The sequence below is a fragment of the Mustelus asterias genome, chromosome 2 (assembly GCF_964213995.1).
Source record: "Mustelus asterias chromosome 2, sMusAst1.hap1.1, whole genome shotgun sequence".
NCBI lineage: Eukaryota > Metazoa > Chordata > Chondrichthyes > Carcharhiniformes > Triakidae > Mustelus > Mustelus asterias.
This window is the reverse complement of record NC_135802.1, coordinates 62,462,624-62,485,683: the sequence shown is the minus strand read 5'-3', so window position 1 is coordinate 62,485,683 and position 23,060 is coordinate 62,462,624. Positions and strand designations below refer to the sequence as shown.

Genomic DNA, 23,060 nt, shown 5'->3' with positions numbered 1-23,060 from the left:
TCACTGGGAAAATAACCTTTCTGCTCTCCTTCCTCTGTCCTCTCTGTGTGAAAGCCTGCAGACTGACCTTTAACTATGGTGCCATCAAACCGCTGGCCAGCACTGGCTCCCACTCACCACTGCAAACTACCTCGGCATTGGGACGTCAATTTGGCAAAATTCAGCCTTATATTAGCTTTTTTCCCCCCCCCCCAACCAAATGTAAATGAGTTGTCCTCCCACTGACCCTACAAATTACTACTGGATCAGTGCTAGAAGACACCACCTGATGCAACATCACTATTAATGGGGCTGAGGCCAATATAAAGGTAATTTAAAACACAACCTTTTGCTGTAAGATTTGCACTTAATCCTATTCTGCAAAGCAACCAGTAGGAGGAGCACAACTGCCCAAATATTCTCATGCATTTTCCCCTTTGATCTGACAAAACTATGAGATTTGTGATGCTCACTATTCACCTCTCATCTCTGTGCTTTTTTCTAGACTCAGATATTACAACCTCCAGGGTCAATATTAACCAGAGCAGTATAGAAGCAGATATTTTTAACAAGGATACTGACCACACATGAGTCATGTAGTTAAGTAATTACCTCTTATCTATTTTCTGCAATGATGCCATTCACTTTGGTTATAAAATTACAGATTATTGCAAAAATAGTATTTCAGACTTCTAACTGCTGTGGGTGTTAACAGAAAATGTTATTTTTGGCAATCTTTAAAATTAACTTCAATATGAATTTTGCTGAAAAAAGAGACATGTTGCCAAAGCTTTTCATCTTGCACTCATTAGGACAAATGCAAGAATACCAAATTTCAAACAATCACAACAACTTATACCACAGGGGAAAATGGTACTGATTGATTGACAAGTCAACTCTGATTGATTGAGGCATTGTCATGGAGAAAGCAACAGGAAACTAAAGGTTCCCTAAAAGGCTTCCAGATATTTCAAAAAAGGTGCAAGGCTTGAACATATTCCTTTTGTTTGCAGAGAATGGGTCCCTGCATATGAATGTATGTCACTTCAAGCAAGCATAAATGAGTCACATGGCTCAGTCATTGTTTGAAATTTGGTATTCTTGCATTTGTCCTGATGAGTACAAAATGAAAACCTATGGCAACATGTCTCTCTTTTCAGCAATATTCAAGTTCTGTATTATCAAGTGACTGTCTTAAACTCTGTCACAATGTCCAGTACATTTTAAGAAGTGGAATTGTAAATAATTGTTAAGTTTTCTAAAGTTGTAATACATTCAAATGTTATTCACCCACATTCGTACCTTGCTCAGTCGGTGAAGAACTCTCCCATAACCTGCCTTCTGATCATGCTGCCTTCTGAAAGCTATGCTTCATGCATATACGTAATATGCCCTGTCCCAGTTCCCACAGCTCAGGATGTACAACTGGCAGAAGGGGGTGGGGGCTGGAGATCATTGCAGAACAAGTTGCAGAGTTGGCCAATGGTTTCCTTAATAAATTGTAGCTGTTGGACAGTCAGCTCCTTCAACATTTCCTCATATGACAATCTCAGCCTATGCAATATTGGGGGGAATAACTAAGTATGGTCTGATGTCTTTTCTCATGCTACATTTCTCTCTGGGCCTCAGTCTCTAGTTCTCCTTCTCCTCTTCCTCTTCCACTTTAACAGCAAGGATTGCTAAAGCTAACAATACAGTCTGTAATGAAAGCACACTGGATACAGATGTGACAGTGCACAGCATGAGAATGCCTGAATACTTCCTATTGATTCCTGTCAGGATACAGTGACTATGAATCCCTGTGTGCTCAAAATTCTAGGTGTACATTTACACCTATTTGAAGCAACATAATTGCATGAAATTTGTGTGTACTTCCCCTGACCATGAAGGTAAAGCCATGATTTGATTTGATTTGTTATTGTCACATGTATTAGTATACAGTGAAAAATATTGTTTTTTGGGCACTATACAGACAAAGCATACAGTTCATAGAGAAGGAAAGGAGAGAGTGCAGAATGTAGTGTTACAGTCATAGCTAAGGTGTAGAGAAAGATCAACTTAATGCGAAGTAGGTCCATCATTGTCAGAGAGTTTAAAAGAGTTAGAATAAAGTTTTAGAAGCATAGAACAGGAGTAAGAGATAGAATTAGAGGGTATGCTGGGCACAGCTTGCAAGAAGTCGCCCCACTCCGGTGCCATCTTGGAATTTGGTTGACAATGAGCCTGCACATGTAGGCCCTGGAGAAACAGATGTAAATGATTGATTAAACTTGGACTAAGATAAATATGTGTCTGAAACGTTTATGTTCCAATTGCTTCTATTTAGATCAGAAATTGATTTTACATTGCAATTGAGGGTGCTTCCTGACAAGATTAATTCATAAATGTTAGTGTTCTTACATTGAACAATGTTACCCTTTCTACAAGGATTAATCTATTGTAATGCTACTTGGTTTAAATTGTTCCCTCTATTTATATGAGTTCAAGTATATTTGAGGATAATTTTCCCACTCTCTGCTGGGGTAGGAGACCAGCAGTGTGGACCGCGGCCAGTTATAAAACTCGCAGTTCATTTAAGTTTATTTATTAGTGTCACAAGTAGGATAACATTAACACTGCAATAAAGTTACTGTGAAAATCCCCCAGTCGCCACACTCTGGTGCCTGTTCAGGTACACTGAGGGAGAATTTAATATTGCAGATGCTGCAATCTGAAACAAAACAGAAAATGCTGGAAAATCTCAGCAGGTCTGACAGCATCTGTGGGGAGAGAATAGAGCCAACATTTCAAGTCTAGATGACCCTTCATCAGAGTGAATTTAGCATGGCCAATGCGCCTAACCAGCACATCTTTCGGACTATGGGAGGAAACCCGAGAACCCAGAGGAAACCCACGCAGGCATGGGGAGAATGTGCAGACTCCGCACAGGCAGTGACCCAAGCCAGGAATCAAACCGGGGTCCCTGGTGCTGTGAGGCAGCAGTGCTGACCACTGTGCCACCATGCCACCCAACGTACTCAATTTTCAATGAAAATCAGTTTGGTTCTATTACAGGTAGGCAATCCATTGAACAAGCATTCTGTTCAAGAGATGATGGTATAAATGATCCCAATGACTCTAGCTGAGATTTGATTTGATTTGATTTATTATTGTCTCAAGCATTAGTATAGTGAAAAGTATTGTTGTACAATGAAAATAGTGGGCATGGGCATAGTGCCCAGCACATGCAGATGCCACATGTACTACAGTTTTAATCTACAATTAAAAAGCAATGTAAAGATGCAAATGGAAATTTAAAAGTCACTCATCCTTTCAAAATGGTTGTAGCACTCTACAAAGTTTGTGCTTTTTAATATCTCTGCACCAGAGCAGCTGGTTAATGAATTTGTTTGTATATCTCCATCAGTCTTATTAAAGTTGGTCAGTAAAGAAGCAGATAAACATGCCTTATAAGATATCTAATTGGTTATCTCTCTGTCTCATTCTTCTTATCTTTCACTCAATTACTACACTTATTTTCTCAAAGGACTTCTGTGATTCAGCCAGGTGCTACTTCTAGACACACAGAGATGGATGACAGTTTTCTTGCATTATTATTCAATTCTCTACAAATGATATAATGAGCAGTGAATGCTGACACTGAACCTTGGGTCCAAGTCTATCTAACAGAAGCTATAATTTGAACGTTTAAAAGAATCTCTATTCAGCCTTGTTGATGACCTTCAAGATTTCTGTGTGGTCAACACTAAACTTACTTAAAACCAGATTAATATTAAAAATTGTTGCCTTAAATTACCTATATCCTATGTGATAAGACTGATAACTTTATACATGTAAGTACAAACAGGGAACCTAATTAACCTTTCTATACATCGGTCAAAATTGTGTTCCAAAATCTTGTTGTAGGCCTTTTCGTTTTCCTGAGCTCTAATTATCCTTGTTATACATGAATTATGTGCATGCATTAACGCTACAGGACAATAAATCAAACCACAGTGTTGACTGTCTTTTAGGATAAGACAAGCAACACACTGTTTCAGTTTCTGTATATGGAGGTGCCTTCAGTTATATGCTCAAAGTCAAACACTTCAGGGATCAAAACAAACTCTGTCACTTTTGTTATTGTCTGGAAAATGGATTATCACAATAGCCCTGAAACATTGTCAATATTTATACATATTCCATATATATAAATCAGCTTGCAGTCACTTTTGCTTTGATAGTGAGTTTTTGTACAAATATTAGAATTGTGTTAAATATTGACACTTCTGTTCATTTTCATATTTTAATGTCACTTTCATGGTGTTTTTACATTAGTTTACTGTTCAGCAAATTACACAGAATCACTTAGAAAATCAGGTAGAGGCTGGAATTCTTTGACCTCGTCCATGGCTGAGATTCTCCGGTCCCGCTGCTGTGAATGGAGTTTTGGCTGAATGCCAAATTCTCCGTTCTTGCTGGCAGTGGCTGCAGGGCATGCGAGACCAGAGAATTCTGGCCAGAATCTACAGCTTAGAAAAAGGCTATCCAGTCCAACTAGTCTATGCTAGTCTATACTCTATGCAATCATTCTTCCACTCTGATTACCACTTCGAGATAGAGATAGGGCAGCAAAGTGAAATTGATGTAAAAGTTCAGCCATGGTCTTACTGAATGCTGGAACAGTTCAAGAGACGGCATACAATCCCACTTGTTTTTTTTATGTTCTGCCCCATCCCTCTATCTCTCCATACCTTTATCTCTTGTATGCAACAAGCCTCTCTTTAAACTCATCAATTCTATCTGCTTCAACCTTTCCAAATGGCAATGAGTTCCACTTTCCCAAAGCTCTTTGCGTAAATGACTTCCTTCTAAATTTGTCATATTTACCTATTCATGGTTATCATATATTTATGATGCTTTGTTCTGGACTCATCCATTAACTGAAACAATTCCTCCACATCCAGCCTACTGATGTCTTCATAATTTGAAAAGCTTCTGCAAGGTCTTCTCTTAGTCCTCTTTTCCTTAGAAATGAGAATCCCAATCCTGCTCAATAGAGCCAACTAAAGTTAAAGTAACTCTATCTGTAAAATATTTTACAACAATTTATATTACATATTTATAAGTGTTATGCAGCATATTATAATATTTAACAACTGTCAGAAATAAAATTTTAGAAAGTACACTTTAGAAGAAATGTATAGAAAGCAACCTCCAGAAACAGGAAAGTAAAGTTTATTTATTAGTCACAAGTAGGCTAACATTAACACTGCAATGAAGTTACTGTGAAAATCCCCTAGTTACCCACTCCGGCGCCTGTTTGGGTACGCTGAGGGAGAATTTAGCACCTAATCAGCACACCTTTCGGGCAGTGGGAGAATATCAGAACGCCCGGAGGAAACACACGCAGACTTGGGGAGAAGGTGCAGACTCCACACAGATAGTGACCCAAGCCAGGAATTGAACCCAGGTCCCTGACACTGTGAGATAGCAATGCTAACCACTGTGCCACCAGTGCTGCCCAGGAACTTGAGTGAGTTATTTTTATATACCAAACCTTCAAGTTTATTTTCAGTACAATGTTCCAAACAGCATTTTAAGAAAATATGGAACCAAAGGTTATTCAGCCTTTCAGAAAGATTATGCTGAGTCTACCCTATTATCAGTAACCTAGCCATTTAAAATCCTGATGGAAAAATATTCCCTGTTCCCCCAAAGCAAATTGAGTAAAGTGGTTAATCAACGCAGATTTATTTGGGCATCTATTTCATATAGCCAACAAACTGCACCTTGAGGCTTGTTCATTTTATACTTATATCTTTCAGTTTTAAGCTCAAAATCCAAACTAAATTATTTCATTATAGTGATGTTATGCATACCTGTCAGCATTTTGGTCACCAGGTTCATGTCCTTACTTAATTTTTGCAGTGAAACGAAAATAAATGCATCCCTAAAGTCATTTCAAGAATCATTATTGTTGGTCTTTTCTTTAAAACTTTCCAGTACATCAACTTTCTTTTGAATGATATGAACAACTACACATGATAATGTAAAGGTGACTTGACCAGTGATCTACGCAAAATTGGATCGCATCTTTTCAATATATTGTCAAATGGCTTCAAGATGTATTGTGACTTTTTTTTATAATGCCTTCACATTCATTGGAAACAACAAAATGGTACTTGTCTCCCTTATATTCAGCAAACAGCCACATAGGTAAGTATCATCGGGGACGTGGTAGCAAGGTGGCATTGTCACTTGTCTAGGGACCCGAGTTTGAATCGCACCATGGCAGATGGTGGAATTTTAAAACTCAATAAAATATCTGGAATTAAGAGTCTAACAATGACCATGAAATCATTATCAATTTTACAGTGGCACAGTGGTTAGCACTGCAGCCTCACAGCGCCAGGGATCCGGATTCAATTCCAGCCTCAGGTGACTGTGTGGAGTCTGCACATTCTTCCTGTGTCTGCGTGGGTTTCCTCCTATAGTCCAAAGATGTGCGGGTTAGGTTGATTGGCATTGCCCCTTAGTGTCAAGGGGAGTGGGAGGGTAAATATGTGGGGTTATGGGGATATGTTCTGGGTGGGATTGTTGTTGTGCAGGCTTGATAGGCCGAAAGACCTCCTACTGTACTGTAGATTCTATGATTGCCATTGAAGTGTATTACAAGATATAAATTTATATTTATGAAGTTTGAACGGTGGGTGATTCTTGCAAAACCCCTGCAAAATATCACCAGTCATTGTCCTCGAGGCACAACCTTTTCCATTAATCATTAGCTCTGCTGCCTGCAGCTATCAGACTTTCACTCACCTAGCTAATTTGCTATTCATTTCATGTTATCTCCTGAAAATTTCTTTTGTATAATTTTATCAAATGCCTTTGAAAATGTGAATAAATTATACTTCAACCAACTCATCATAGAATCATAGAATTCCTACAGTATAGAAGAAGGCCATTCGGCCCATCGAGTCTGCACCGACTACAAACCCACCCAGGTCCTATTCCCGTAACCCTACATATTTACCCTGCTAATCCCGTGACACTCGGGTCAATTTAGCATTGCCAATCAACCTAACCCGCACATCTTTGCACTGTGGGAGGAAATCGGAGCACCCGCAGGAAACCCACGCAGGCAAGGGGGAACGTGCAAACTCCACACAGACAGTGACTTGAGGCCAGAATTGAACCCAGGTCCCTGGCGCTGTGAGGCAGCAGTGCTAACCACTGCATCTCCGTGCCGCATGTTTAGTAATTTAGTTACTTAGTCAAAAAATCATTGTAGATTTGTGATGCATTGCCTCTAAGTCTATAGTAACCATTTCTTGTGGTGTCTGTGTATTTTAGAGAAACACTGACATCCTATAAAACAATGTCAGCACTGAAACACCATTCAGTTGGCAGGGCCACCATTTGCAGCTTCATGTCTCTCTCCTTTATTGAATATCAAAACATTTAGTTGCCTCCATAAGGTACAGATCTTGTATATTTGGAATTCCTAAAAAAAAATGTTAACTAGGAGCTGCCAACTTCCTTCAGGATTTTAGAGTTTGTCCCATCTGAACCAGGTGCTTCTATCAAATACTTAAAGTTTCTTCATAGGATTTTCTTTACAAACCTCGACCTTTGTAATAAATTCTTGAGCTAAGATGAATGGATGCAGAAGATTGTCCACATGCTTCAGTGTTGAAGAGCTCTGGCAAACTTTTCCAGTATTTGGGTTGGTTATCCTGACCTGACTCCCACACATCTCTCAGTTCTCACTACTTTTTGTTACTCCATGTGTTTTAATGTATTTGAACTTCAGCAGTATCATTTATGACTTTATTCAACTACCAAGGTCAATGTATTTTGCAATGTTTTTCTCTAAACTCTTCGAATATACTTTTTCTTTATGATCATTTAGAGTTCCTTCCTTATTCCATTTTTTTCTGAAGTTTTACATCTTTTTTGTTTTGCCTTTGTCATAATATCAAATCTATTATACAGCAATAATTGGAATTTAAACTTAAATTCTAACTAGCGATGTGTTCAGGATGGGTGGGATACTGGGCAGATGGGAGGTAATAGATAGGGTCGATGCCATTCACATCATCCCTAGAAGAAGTTCCATGACCTCACAAGAGCAGCAAGGCTGAGGACACCTCTTCACCTCTCCACCTCTTAGAGACTTCACAACACTCATATCACCCCATTACTCTTATCAGCTCTCTCCCTTCCATCAGATCCTTCAAGTTCCTATCACCAGGGGACACTGTGACTCATTTCTCTCATCACTCGCCTCTTCCTTAAATCTCTTTAATCCACAGATTAACAGCATTTCCTTCTCAAATGAAACACTTACACACCACCACAACCTCCCCCACTACTCTATCCCCAACTCATATCATACACCCTTTCCTTTACACACATCATTCCCTCATTCTCATTCGATAAGGATTATAAAGTTTACCTCAACTGAACTAAGTGCTTCTCTAAAACTCTCCACCTCTCAACACATCCCCAATGTACAAACATACATACGAACATATGAATTAGGAGCAGAGTAGGCCATTCTACTCCTCGAGCCTGCTCCGCCATTCAATAAGATCATGGCGAGTCTGATGTTAACCTCAATTTCACATTCCTGCCCATCCCCAATAGCCTCTTATTCTTTTACTTATCAAAAGCCCATCTACCTCTGCCCCGATTCGGGGTCTCCCGCTAGTTGCCCGAACGTGGGGAGCTACTATAAACCCCATCGGAATGGAGTACCCGTGGGGGGTGGGAGATTTAATCGGGACCGGCACGTTCCCGATAATGAAATGTAAAACATATTTAAAATACATTAAAAACAGATTTAAATGGCTTACCTGCCTTCCCGCCGGTTTCCAGCGCGATCTGATCGGCGACTGTTCTCCGGCTCTGGGAGGTGCGCATGTGTTCCTGGCACATGTGCAAATCCCGAACAAGGCCGACGACGCGCATCTCCCACCCCGATCCGCTAGAAAAGTTACGGGTCACAATAGGAGAATTGTCCCTGTGTTTTCCTCACCTCTGTCCTAACTGGGTGACCCCTTATTTTGAAACAGTTGAATATCTTAGAGAAACTACATCCCCTTTTTTGAACTACCTGTTATATTTCAAAGTGATCAAAATCAGTTCATTCACATTTTCTGTTCCTATTTCAGCTGTTAAGTGACTCATATAAGCTGTTTCATACTCATATTGTTTATAATTGATATTTATTATCAATGCATACGATATAGAATATATATAAATGCTCAAGGCCTGCACACCTCAACAAAAATCAATAAACTGCAAATATTCCACTCAAATATTGTTAATAAAACAAATTTTATTTGAATAAAAGCAAAATACTGTGGATATTTGAAATAAATGCTGGAAAGCCCAGCAGGTCTGGCAGCATCTGGGGGCGAGAGAAACAGAGTTGTTTCGAGTCTGCATGCATAATCCCTGCACGTCTCTGCTTCCCTGTCCAATGTTCTTAACTCTAATTTTGCAAGATGGAACAACCCAAAATGCAAATGAGAGAAGTAACAAGGAAGGGGGAGGAGTACTAGGCGTCATTGACATCGTCAAAGCAGAGCAGCACACCTGGAGAGCAGTGGCTCAGGCAGAACTATAAGCATTGGGAAGGTGAGGCTGGTCACATTCCAGAGTAGGGCGTCAGCATGTTACTTGTAACCTTTTAATCACTTCAACAGATATGCAGTAAGCTTCCCTGCTTCAAGGTGCATTCTAAACACTGTAAAATGCTTCAATCTAGCCTCTATCTTCCATCCTATTTCATGTCACTTTTCCCTTCCCACTAGATTTTTTTACAGCAGCAAATCCTCCTCCTCCAGAAAATGGATACATCCTGTCAAGTGCTCAATCCCTCGCAGACACCCAGCTCAGATAGTGGCACTCCAGATGAGTTAGACAGTCAGCCAGAGGGATGTCTTTGTGGAGAGATACAATCATGAATTGACAACAATTATAATTTGTGGAATGTCCGCCCAGGGAAGACCACACCATAGGTTGAAGTAGTGTAGTGTGCAATATACAACTGCTATATGGGAGACTCTTCACAGGGCATGCAATAGGGAGGTTACAGACTCATCTAGACACCTGAACCTCTGCTTCAGTATTCCAATGGTGTGTTCAACAATCATCTTGGTAGTTACATGGCATTGATTAGGTGTGTGTTGTTTGGGGCTGTGGGGTATCCCTTGTTGCTTAGCAACCATCCTGTCATGTTCCTGCTCAGCTCAGATATTAAAGTATCTCAGAAAAAGTGCATTATGATAGATGCTTGGGTATGTTGTATTTGCATAATTGTTTTTTTATGATCTCTGATGGCACTAGCCATGCATTAACTAACATTCGATTCTACTAATGACTGATGTTCTGGTGCCCTGATGCCAATAGATGTGCAGTTCATGATGCCTGGATGGTAAGGAAGCTGGCTATTATTGCTAATCTATGGTTAATGGGCAAGGTAATGGACAGATCTGGCCTGGTGAAGAGCATTGATGACCTCTGTTAAACTGCTGTGTGATGCAAACTGGGAGATATGGGTGAGTATGACACAAAGATAATGGGACAGTAAGATGTGAAGAGGGCACAAAGAGGCTACAACAGGATATAGATAGGTTAAATGAGCGGGAAAAGACCTGGTAAATGGAATATCATGTGGAAAAATGCGAGACTGTCCATTTTGGCAGGGAAAATTTAAAAAAGCATAGTATCTAAATGGCGAGAGATTGCAGAGCTCTGAGATGCAGAGGGATTTAGGTATTCTAGTGCATGAATTGCAAACAGCTAATACCCAAGTACAGCAGGTAATTAGGAAAGTTAATAGAATGTTATCACCTAATGGTAAGATGCTTGGTAGTGTGGATGAGCAGAGAGATCTTGGTGTCCATGTGCATAGATCCCTGAAAGTTGGCATCCAGGTTGATAGGGTTGTTAAGAAGGCATACGGTGTGTTAGCTTTTATTGGTAGAGGGATTGAGTTTCGGAGCCATGAGGTCATGTTGCAGCTGTACAAAACTCTGGTCCGGCCGCACTTGAAGTATTGCGTACAGTTCTGGTCGCCGCATTATAGGAAGGATGTGGAAGCATTGGAAAGGGTGCAGAGGAGATTTACCAGGATGTTGCCTGGTATGGTGGGAAAGTCTTATGAGGAAAGGCTGAGGGACTTGAGGCTGTTTTCGCTAGAGAGAAGAAGGTTAAGAGGTGACTTAATAGAGGCATACAAGATGATCAGAGGATTAGATAGGGTGGACAGTGAGAGCCTTTTTCCTCGGATGGTGATGGCTAGCACGAGGGGACATAGCTTTAAATTGAGGAGTGATAGATATAGGACAGATGTCAGAGGTAGGTTCTTTACTCAGAGAGTAGTAAGGGCGTGGAATGCCCTGCCTGCAACAGTAGTGGACTCGCCAACATTAAGGGCATTAAAATGGTCATTGGATAAACATATGGATGATATTGGAATAGTGTAGGTTAAATGGGCTTTAGATTGGTTTCACAGGTCGGCGCAACATCGAGGGCCAAAGGGCCTGTACTGCGCTGTAATGTTCTATGTTCTATTGTGAGGAGAGCTGAATACAAAAATAGGGAGGTTATGCTCAGTTATATAGGTTAAGGTTGGGGTTAAATTAGGGCATTGGTGAGACCACATCTGGAGACAGTGTACACTGTCTCCAGATATAAATGCATTGGAAACAGTTCACAGAAGGTTTAGTAAATTATTAGCTGGATTGGGTGGGTTGCCTTATGAGGAAATATTAGGCAGGGTAGGTTTATATCCACTGGTATTTAGAAAAGCAAGAAGTGGCATGATTGAAACATATAAATCCTGAGGGGTTTTGACAGGATTGATGTGGAGCGGATGTTTCCTCTTGTGTGAGAACATAGAACTAGGAGTCATTGTTTAAAAATAATGGGTCACCCATTTAGCACAGAGATGATTTTTTTTCCCCTCAGAGGGTTGTGAGTCTATGGACTCTCTTCCTCAAAAGGCGGTGGAATTAGAAACTTTGAATATTTTTTAAGGCAGAGGTAAAGAGGTCCTTGATAAACAAGGGGGTGAAATGTTTTTGGGGACATGGGGGAATCTGGAGTTAAGGTTACAAAATGATCAGCCATGACCTTATTAAACGGCGGAGCAGGCTCGAAAGGTCAAGTGACCTACTCCTGCTCTTAATTCGTATGTTCACATGCATGTTTGGATATTCATATTCCTTGTAGAAGACTGGAAGGAGCCATTGGCAAAAATGCTTGGGACTGTCGTGAACCATTTTCAAAAGCATGGCCTTCAGCTAGGCAATAGGCAGCACAGCCTGTTGCAGGAGACAGCAGAGGTCCCCTGAAGCACTTCTCATCAGATAGATCCTTAGTGCTAAGTCCGGCCTTCTGCAAGAAGAGCTGGTGCCTTGTGAGAGGCTGCTGAAACTACTGCTGCTTCTTTTTCTCCAACAATTTCTCCGTGCAGAAGACATGAATAATGATAGCCCCAAAGGTGATGAGAGAAAGGTTTCTGGGAGTGATAGAGCAGCAAAAGGCCTGGGGGCAAGCAGTGGTGGTAAAGACTCATCCCTGCCAAAAAGTGTTGTTGCAAAAAGAGCAGCAGAATGACTGTATCAGGAACATAGTATTAATTTCCCCTGTCTGCTCCATTTGCTTTGGCTGGGCTAGACTAAAACCCAGATTGAATGTTTGATTTCTGAGTTAGTAACCAGTCCTTGTGGGCTGTTAATTTATAACTTTGATGCAACATCTGCTGCAGCAATCATTTTGCATTCAACGTTAAGAAATAGTCATTCTTTTTTGTCTCATCTTTCCTTTCTGGATATATCTGACCTGGTAAGAGTTTTAACAACACCAGGTTAAAGTCCAACAGGTTTATTTGGTAGCAAATGCCATTAGCTTTCAGAGCGCTGCTCCTTCGTCAGATGGAGTGGATATCTGCTCTCAAACAGGGCACAGAGACACAAAATCAAGTTACAGAATACTGATTAGAATGCGAATCTCTACAACCAACCAGGTCTTAAAGATACAGACAATGTGAGTGGAGGGAGCATTAGGCACAGGTTAAAGAGATGTGTATTGTCTCCAGACAGGACAGCCAGTGAGATTCTGCAAGTCCAGGAGGCAAGCTGTGGGGGTTACCGATAGTGTGACATAAACCCAAGATCCCGGTTTAGGCCGTCCTCGTGTGTGCGGAACTTGGCGATCAGTTTCTGCTCAGCGACTCTGCGCTGTTGTGTGTCATGAAGGCCGCCTTGGAGAACGCTTACCCGAAGATCAGAGGCTGAATGCTCATGACCGCTGAAGGGCGGCACAGTAGCACAGTGGTTAGCACCTATGCTTCACAGCTCCAGGGACCTGGGTTCGATTCCCGGCTTGGGTCACTGTCTGTGTGGAGTTTGCACATTCTCCTCGTGTCTGCGTGGGTTTCCTCCGGGTGCTCCGGTTTCCTCCCACAGTCCAAAGATGCGCAGGTTAGGTTGATTGGCCATGCTAAAAATTGCCCTTAGTGTCCTGAGATGCGTAGGTTAGAGGGATTAATGGGTAAATATGTAGAGATGTGGGGGTAGAGCCTGGGTGGGATTGTCGTCAGTGCAGACTCGATGGGCCGAATGGCTTCTTTCTGTACTGTAGGGTTTCTATGATTTCTATGAAGTGCTCCCTCACAGGAAGAAAACAGTCTTGCCTGGTGATTGTCGAACGGTGTTCATTCATCCGTTGTCGTAGCGTCTACTTGCTTAACTTTGCCTTACCATCACCTCTCTCAGCCCCTCCACTGGCTCATAGAATCCCGATGTGGAGATGCCGGCGTTGGACTGGGGTAAACACAGTAAGAAGTTTAACAACACCAGGTTAAAGTCCAACAGGTTTATTTGGTAGCAAAAGCCACACAAGCTTTCGGAGCTCTAAGCCCCTTCTTCAGGTGAGTGGGAAGATCACTCACTCACCTGAAGAAGGGGCTTAGAGCTCCGAAAGCTTGTGTGGCTTTTGCTACCAAATAAACCTCATAGAATCCCTACAGTGTAGAAGGAGGCCATTGGCCCATTAAATCTGCACCGACTCTCCAAAAGAGCATCATATCTAGGCTCACCCCCACAATCCCCGTAGCCCCACGTATTTACAATGACGAATCCACATAATCTACATATCTTTGAACACTAAGGGACAATTTGCTGTGGTCAATCCACCTACCCTGCTTATCTGACATCCAATATTGGATGAGCAGAAATTTCCTCCAATATAATATTGGGAAGCTTGAACTCTTTAGTCCCCTCCATTAACTTTAATTCCTTGCCACCAACTCTATTCCTGATAAATGCGAAGTGATGCATTTTGGTGGGAATAATGTAGGGAGGAGCTACACGATAAATGGAAGAACCATAAAGGGTGTAGAGACGCAGAGGGACCTGGGTGTGCAAGTCCACAGATCTTTGAAGGTGACGTCACAGGTGGAGAAGGTGGTGAAGAAGGCATATGGCATGCTTGCCTTTATAGGACGGGGCATAGAGTATAAAAGTTGGGGTCTGATGTTGCAGATGTATAGAACGTTCGTTCGGCCGCATTTGGAATACTGCGTCCAGTTCTGGTCGCCACACTACCAGAAGGACGTGGAGGCTTTGGAGAGAGTACAGAGGAGGTTTACCAGGATGTTGCCTGGTATGGAGGAGCTTGGTTATGAGGAGAGATTGGGGAAACTGGGGTTGTTCTCCTTGGAAAGACGGAGGATGAGGGGAGACTTAATAGAGGTGTATAAAATTATGAAAGGCATAGATAGGGTGAACGGTGGGAAGCTTTTCCCCGGGTCGGTGGTGACGTTCACGAGGGGTCATAGGTTCAAGGTGAAGGGGGGGAGGTTTAACACAGATATCAGAAGGACATATTTGACACAGAGGGTCGTGGGGGCCTGGAATATGTTGCCGAGCAAGGTGGTGGAGGCGGACACACTGGGAACGTTTAAGACTTATCTAGACAGCTATATGAACGGAGTGGGAATGGAGGGATACAAAAGAGTGGTCTAGTTTGGACCAGGGAGCGGCGCGGGCTAATTGTTCTTTGTTTCTCGTTTCAAGGCTTCATTCTATGATCATCTTGCTGGTGCCAGTACAGAGCGAGACTGCGGATAGTTGGGAACCTGTCTCGGGGGCAGGGAATTCAGATGGTGTTCGTAAAGCAGAAGTGGAAATGAATAGGGTTGGGAAGCATTTTCTGATCAGGGCCAGTGTGATCTCCTGGACTCGTTTTGATCGCCTCAGGGGGTCGGAGAGGAATTTCCCAGATTTTTTTTTCCCCATATTGGCCCTGGGGTTTTCACTCTGGGTTTTCGCCTCTCCCTGGAGATCACATGGTCTGGAATGGGGGGGTGGGGGTGAGTTAATAGGTTGTGATGAACAAAGCATCGTAGCTGTGAGGGACAGCTCGGTGGATAGGATATTAGGATGTAGATAGGCTGGAAAATTGGGCGGGGATCCTGGATTCAGGATTCAATCCTGGACCGGGGAGCGGCGCGGGCTTGGAGGGCCGAAGGGCCTGTTCCTGTGCTGTATTGTTCTTTGTTCTTTGTTCTTTGTTTGTTCTTTCCATTGCAACCTCAATTTCATATTTCATCCTGAAGTGAGCTTGCAGCTACATACTGTGGATGGGAATTTATGGCCCTTCCCACCAGGAGGACTGGATGATCCCCTGACACAGGTTCCTCGGCAGGGGAGAGTGCAAACAACAAGACCATTGACAGCGGCGGGACCAGAATATTCCGCTGCTGGCCAATGGTGGGCTGACTCTCCTGCTGCAAAACATGCCACGGTGGGGCAGTATCTGCACCATCATTAAGACCGCCATATGCCCCTCCATAGCATAGCCTGACACCATTCCTGCCTCAGCGCTTCTGCTGAAATCCTTGTTCATGTTTTTGTTACTATTCCAATGCACTCCGGGATGGTCTCTTACATTCTACCCTCCAAAAGGTTGTAGCTGTACAAATCTCTGCTGCCCATGTCCTAACTCACATCAAATCCCGTTTATCTATCACTCCTGTGCTTACTGATTATGCCGCACCTTGATTTTAAAATTTCCTTTCTCGTTTAAATTCTCTTAATGGCTGGCTCCCTCTTCACCTCTGTAACCCTTTCCAGACCTACAATTCTCCAAAATATCTATGTTTCTCTAATTCTGGCCTCTTGAGTATCCCTAAATTCCCTTGCAACCATTGGTGGCCAGGTCTCAGCTACCTAGATACCAAACTACGGGTGGCATAGTAACACGGTGGTGAGCACTGCAGTCTCACAGTGCCAGGAACCCGGGTTTGATTCGGCCTTGTGTGACTGACTGTGTGGAGTTTGCTCGTTCTCCCCAGGTCTGTCTGGTTTCCTCCGGGTGCTCTGGTTTCCTCCCACAATGAAAAGATGTGCAGATTAGGTGGATTGGCCATGCTAAATTGCCCCTCAGTATCCAAAGATGTGTAGGTGAGGTGGATTAGTGTGGGGTAAATGCGTGGGGCTGTGGGTATAAGGCAGAGGGGAGGGCCTTAGTGGGATGCTGATTCGGACAGGCCGGATTGCCTCTTTCTGCACTGTAGGGATGCTATGGTGAAAAACCTGAAATTCCCTCTTTAGACGCTTCTGTCTCTCTACTTCGCTTTCTTCCTGTATGACACAGAAACATAAAAAATAGGAGCAGGAGTAAGTCATCTGGCCCTTCAGGCCTGCTCCACCCTTCATTATGATCATGGATGATCATCCAACTCAATGTCCTGATCCCACCTTCCCCCATACCCTTTGATCCCCTTTGCCCCGAGAACTACATCTAACTCCTTCTTGAAAACATACAATGTTTTGGCCTCAATTGCTTTCTGTGGGAGAGAATTTCACAGGCTCATCACTCTCTGGGTGAAGAAATTTCTGCTCACCTCAGATCTAATTGGTATGATTGCAGCAAGACACCCCTGTTCCTCTACTCGAATCCTTTCACTATGAAGGCCAACATACTATTTGCCTTCTTTACCACCTGCTGCTTATCTTCAGCGACTGGTGTATGAGGACCCCCTGTGTAGCTGAATTGTTGCACATTTCCCTCTAAATTTGTAGTCATTCAGATAATAATCTACCTTCTTGTTTTTGCTACCAAAGTGGATAACTTCACATTTATCCACATTAAACACTTCTCAAAGACTACTTCTTTGACCTTGGTATCTCCTTATGTGCTTTAGTATCACATTTTCTTTTACAATGTCTCTGTGAAGCACCTTGGGACATTTTATTAAACTAAAGGCACTATAAATATGTAAGTTGTTATTATATGTTCATTCACGTTTGCAGCACTTGACAGAATTCCTACAGTGCAGAAGATGCTTAATTTAATAGTGCTAATCTCTACCCAATTGCTTTTGCTGTCTACTCTTCTGTTCCAAGATACATATTATTGACCATGTTAATATCAGTTCTCTGCTTTCTATATTGATTTTTTTTCTAGACACCTGTATATTCTGAGCTCACTGTCACCTCTACCTTCCAGTAGGAGCTGTGCTTCAGTAATGGCATTAATATAATATGGGGCGGCACGGTAGCACAGTGGTTAGCACTGCTGCTTCACAGCTCCAGGGTCCCGGGTTCGATTCCCGGCTCGGGTCACTGTCTGTGTGGAGTTTGCACATTCTCCTCGTGTCCGCGTGGGTTTCCTCCGGGTGCTCCGGTTTCCTCCCACAGTCCAAAGATGTGCGGGTTAGGTTGATTGGCCAGATTAAAAATTGCCCCTTAGAGTCCTGAGATGCGTAGGTTAGAGGGATTAGTGGGTAAATGTGTGGGGGTAGGGCCTGGGTGGGATTGTGGTCGGTGCAGACTCGATGGGCCGAATGGCCTCCTTCTGCACTGTAGGGTTTCTATGATTTCTATGATTCTATGATATACCTTATTTTCCACAGCTTCATGCATTTAATTATATAATGTTTATACTAAATGCTCCCTGTATTAGTATAAAAAATAAAGCTGATCCTTTCCTTCTTTCTCTATTTAATATACTTGCATTTTCCCTGCCAGCTAAGCAGCCACAAAGCATTGCCACTATATTTAAAAACCATCAGACACACTTTCTGGTCTAGGTTAATTGAATAAACAAGTCTGATCTTCTTATGTTCTACGCTTTTTCTCTTCAAATGATGCTGTGGAATTATCAGACATTTGAAAGTTTATATCCGAAACAGATATTCCACAAAATGCAATTATTTAAAAATGATGTTCATTCTCACCATACCAAAAGTTCAAAACAAATGCAGGGAAATGAAACATTATGGCTGGAATTTTACTGCTCCGGCCGCCATGGGAATCGGAGCGGGTGAGGTCAACGGTCCATGGAAAGATCCGTTGATCTTTTAAAGTTTTTTAAAGTTTAAAGTTTATTTATTAGTGTCACAAGTGGGCTTACATTAACACTGCAATGAAGTTACTGTGAAAATCCCCCAGTCGCCACATTCCAGCACCAGTTCGGGTACACTGAAGGAGAATTTAGCATGGTCAATGCACCTAACCAACATGTCTTTCGGACTGTGGGAGGAAACCGGAGCACCTGGAGGAAACCCACGCAGATATGAGGAGAACATGCCGACTCCGCACAGACAGTGACCCAAGCCGAGAATTGAACCCAGGTTCTTGGCGCTGTGAGGCAGCAGTGCTAAGCACTGTGCTACCATGCCACCCCCGTGCCACACCTTGGGCGGGTTTTACGGTTTTGGGACGAGCAAAGCCATAAAATCCCACCTTTGAGTAGAAATATTCAAAAGTACTGCATGCAGCTGTGGCTGGTGTAGCTTAGTTCTTTTCAATAGAAATAATCATTTGTGGGCATATTACGTGGTCAAAATCCTGGAACTCTCTTCCTAACATCACTGTGGGTGTACCTACAACATGTGGACTGCAGCAGTTCATGAAGGCAACTCAACATCACCTTCTCAAGGGCAATTTGGGATGGGAAATAAATGCTGGCTGAGCCAGTGACACCCACAATCTGTGAATGAATAAAAATCATGCAAAAAGCAAAAAATCAGCATCTCTATGATGTTCTGATATTATAACAGAAATTGCCTCTTCACAACAAGCTGAAACATTAATTTGATTTTACTAAGGTATATATAGATAATATTTTGCCTCATATTTACATTTTTGAAGACTGAAGGTTTATTTTATGCCTAAATCAAAAACTATTTCTTTCAGTTTGTTTGGTTTGAGAAAGGGTATTTTCTATTTCCCAACACACTATTCCAATTTTACTTCTTTATATAGAGATGCCAGCATTGGACTAAGGTGGACACAGTAAGAAGTCTCACAACACTAGGTTAAAGTCCAACAGGTTTCATCACGAGCTTTCGGAGCACTGCTCCTTCATCAGGTGAGTGGCTACCAGGTCACTCACCTGATGAAGGAGCAGTGCTCTGAAAGCTCGTGATACCAAATAAATCTGTTGGACTTTAACCTGGTGTTGTGAGACTTCTTACTGTACTTCATAATAGTTAACTTCAGAAATATGCACAATTATTTTTGTCAATTGAAAAAATATTCACCTTATTTGAAATCTGATAATGTTTAATCAGTACTCCGAGTTAACAAGTGTACACCTTGAGTCTTAATCTGTGCTGTGTACCTTGTCCTCTCTCAATTTTCTTCTTACCAATTGAGAGAAACAATATACTTGGATTGCTTACATTGGTTTTGAACTTTAGGAGTCAGTAAGTCCAAATCACACCGGAGTATGTTTCCTTGTCCAGCACACCCTTCTCTGAATAAGGGTGAAGTCACTAAGCATGCTGGGAAAGGTAAGTTGTGCAATTGTGGACATACTCACATATGATAGCTAAAATCTGGATCAGTTCTTACTTTCTCACTCACAAGATACTGTCACTGGTACTGCTTGAAGGGGTTAGGGTCTATGCAAACACAGCTCTGCCTTATGTCGCCTCTCTCGCTCTAAGATGCTACATTAAGAGCATTTTGACATCTTGTATACACAGTTACATCGAGAATCTGGTGAACTGGTGTGATGACAATAATCTCGCCCTCAATGTCAGTAAAACGAAGGAGATAGTCATCAGCTTCAGGAAGCGTAATGGAGGACATGCCCCTGTCGACATCAATGGGGATGAAGTGGAAATGGTCGAGAGTTTCAAGTTTCCAGGTGTCCAGATGACCAATAACCTGTCCTATTCCCTCCATGCTGATGCTTTAGTTAAGAAAGCCCACCAATGCCGCTACTTTCTCAGGAGGCTAAGACATGTCTGCCACGACTCTCACCAACTTTTACAGATGCACCATAGAAAGCATTCTTTCTGGTTGTGTCACAGCTTGTTGTGGCTCCTGCTCTGTCCAAGACCGCAAAAAAAATGACAAAGGGTTGTGAACAAAGCCCAGTCCATCGCTCAAACCAGCCTCCCATCCATTGACTCTAGCCGGAATTTTACCAGCACGCCCGCCCTGATTCCGGGAGCGGGCAAGGCTCGGAGAACGGCATTCTCCATTGGCCTTGGGTGGGATCGTACGAAACGCGGGCAGATGTGCCGGTAAAATTCCACCCTCTGTCTACATTTTCTGCTCCCTCAGAAAAGCAGCCAGCATAAATAAACAACCCCACACACACCGGATATTCTCTCTTCCACCTTCTTCCAAGATACAAAAATCTGAGGTCACATACCAATGGACTCAAGAACAGCTTCTTTCCTGCTGCCATCAGATTTTTGAATGGACCTACCTAGCATTAAGTTGATCTTTCTCTACACCCTGGCTATGACTGTAACACTACATTCTACACACTCTCGTTTCCTTCTCTATGAACGGTATGCTGTGTCTGTATAGTGTGCAAGAAACAATACTTTTCACTGTATGCTAATACATGTGACAATAATAAATCAAAGCAAAGCAAATCGAAATGCACATTGTCAAAATGATCTCTCGCCTTCAGACGTGTCCGTAGCGGAAGAACAGATAGAAAGGAGAGGGGAACGAGTTCTGTACTGCTGTACAGATGTGTACGTGCTGTGAGTCCAGTCTCCGTTGTTCTCTCTTCTCACCCTACTCAAGTACAGGAAGGGTTAATGTGTGCTGCTCTGTCAAGTCCCGTCCTGTTGATGAGCGAACACCGCAGATGAGTGTGTTAACAGTAATGTGAGGGAGTGTTCGGTGAGTGTGTGGGGAGTGTAGGACCCAGTGAGTGTCAGCCTCACCTGTATCTCTCTCTCCTCCCAGTGAATTGACGTCAGGCTGAGTGAGTGCTGGCTTCAGGCTGACACAGGGAGGGGAGGCGCAGATCCTCACACACTGGGGCTGGACAAGCCAGAGTCAGCCCAACTCTGCTCTGGACTCAACACGGGGATATCGTCTGGAGCGAAGCATTTGAATCATGAGCGGCTCGCTGTGTGCCCAGCTGCCCGGCTACCTTCACCTCCTGATTCTCTGGAGTCTGGGCAGCGTGTGCCTGTCCAGGGAAGGTAAGGTTCACAGGCAGAGAAACTTTTTCAAAGCAGTGGCTGCTGCAGCTTCCAACTCCCTCTGCTTCCGAGACACCTCCTCGAAAGAACATTTCAGGGCAAAGGGTTTGAAGGAGAGGGTTGTAAGGAGGGGAGGAGCGAGGTTCCCGAGTGCAAGAATGTGCTCGGTCTCTGCTTTCTCAGACGGTGTCTGGGAACTCACTGTGTTCCCGGGGACTTCCAGTCAGTTCCTCCGGGCTGTCAACCCTCTCATCGGGAGAGCTGGGGGTGGCTTCTGCCAAATGTTCTGACAATCTAAGTCAGTAAGTTAACGCTGAATCTCTCTCTCTAGTGCTCCATTTCCTTCTCTTTAGAAGGACTTTAACCTGTAAGGAACTCTCAGCAGTTGAGTTGTCGGATGTTTATGCAGCCAAGAGGTCATAAAGTTTGCTTTTCCCTAAACAAGCACATAGTCTTCCACGCTGCTGAAGGTAGAGATTTCCTCCTCCCGTTTTCTTATCTCGATTTACGATTTACTGTCACTTAAAGCACAGCTCCAAAATAAAAACATAAACTTATGTCACTGAGACGTAAAGGAGCTCAGGGTCTAACCATAGATTATTGTAGGTAAAGGAGTCTGCAAGGAAAATGATCCAGTTGATCCCATTTTGATTAGCTGCACCAGAATGTGTGAATTGTTTTGTCTTTATCTGCCAATCCGTCAACAATTGTAATCCTGCACAAAAGTATCATCTTGCTCCGTCTCAGCCTTCAACACTCTACGGAAGAAGTGAAGCTGCATTCAGTGAGGCAGTCTGTACATTTACCTTTCAAGTTGGCCGAAGTACCAAATGCCCTCTGGAATTAGGCGTGTAGCGAGTATCTGCAGTAACAGCTCCTTAGTGCTGAGTTCTGCGAAACGCAACCCAAATGTCCATTGGTACTTCATCAAGATGATGAATATTCCTTGCAATTGGAGTTGACTATAAAAGCCAAGAGTGGTGAAGTTGTGAGAAGCCAGCTTCAGATGCAAATAATTTATCATGTTGTACTGAGGTTTAGTTTCAAGACCTGTCAGCATATCTGACTGCTGAGTGACATTCTCTGTGGGATACCTGTCCTTCCAGTTAGTTTCAAAGTTTGAATTTCTATTTTAAATGGGTTGGAAGAAGGAGTTCTTTATAATAAGGCAAAATAGTGTGGGTGCTGGAAATCTAAAACCAACAGAGAAAATGCTCAGCAGGTCAGGTAACAACTGTGTAGGTTGATGAAATGTTAACTTTTGTTTCTTTCTCAGCTGAGTATTTCCAGCGTTTTTTTTTTATTATTGTCACAAGTAGGGTTACATTAACACTGCAATGAAGTTACTGTGAAAATCCACAATTCGCCACACTCCGGCGCTTGTTCGAGTACACTGAGGGAGAATTTAGCATGGCCAATGCACCTAACCAGCACGTCATTCGGACTGTGGGAGGAAACCGGAGCACCCGAAAGAAACCCACACAATCACGCAGGGAGAACATGCATTTTCCAGACAGTGAGCCACGAATTGAACCTGGGTCGCTGGCACTGTGAGGCAGCAGTGCTAATCACTGTGCCACCATGCCACCCTTTTCTGTTTTTATTCTCGTAG

The 23,060-nt window shown here is 42.8% G+C and overlaps 1 protein-coding gene and 1 long non-coding RNA gene across 6 annotated transcripts in view; one reads left to right on the top strand and one right to left on the bottom strand.

The window, feature by feature from the left end:
- The window catches only part of LOC144508430 (uncharacterized), a 113,376-nt gene that overhangs the window by 6,699 nt on the left and 83,617 nt on the right, over nt 1-23,060 (bottom strand). The window lies entirely within an intron of this gene.
- egfra (epidermal growth factor receptor a (erythroblastic leukemia viral (v-erb-b) oncogene homolog, avian)) overlaps nt 21,219-23,060 on the top strand; it is a 293,967-nt gene continuing 292,125 nt past the window's right edge. Inside the window, exon 1 of the mRNA XM_078236313.1 lies at nt 21,219-21,448. Coding sequence (XP_078092439.1) covers nt 21,361-21,448 — 88 coding nt within the window. The 5' untranslated portion in view covers nt 21,219-21,360. The remainder of the gene's footprint in view (nt 21,449-23,060) is intronic.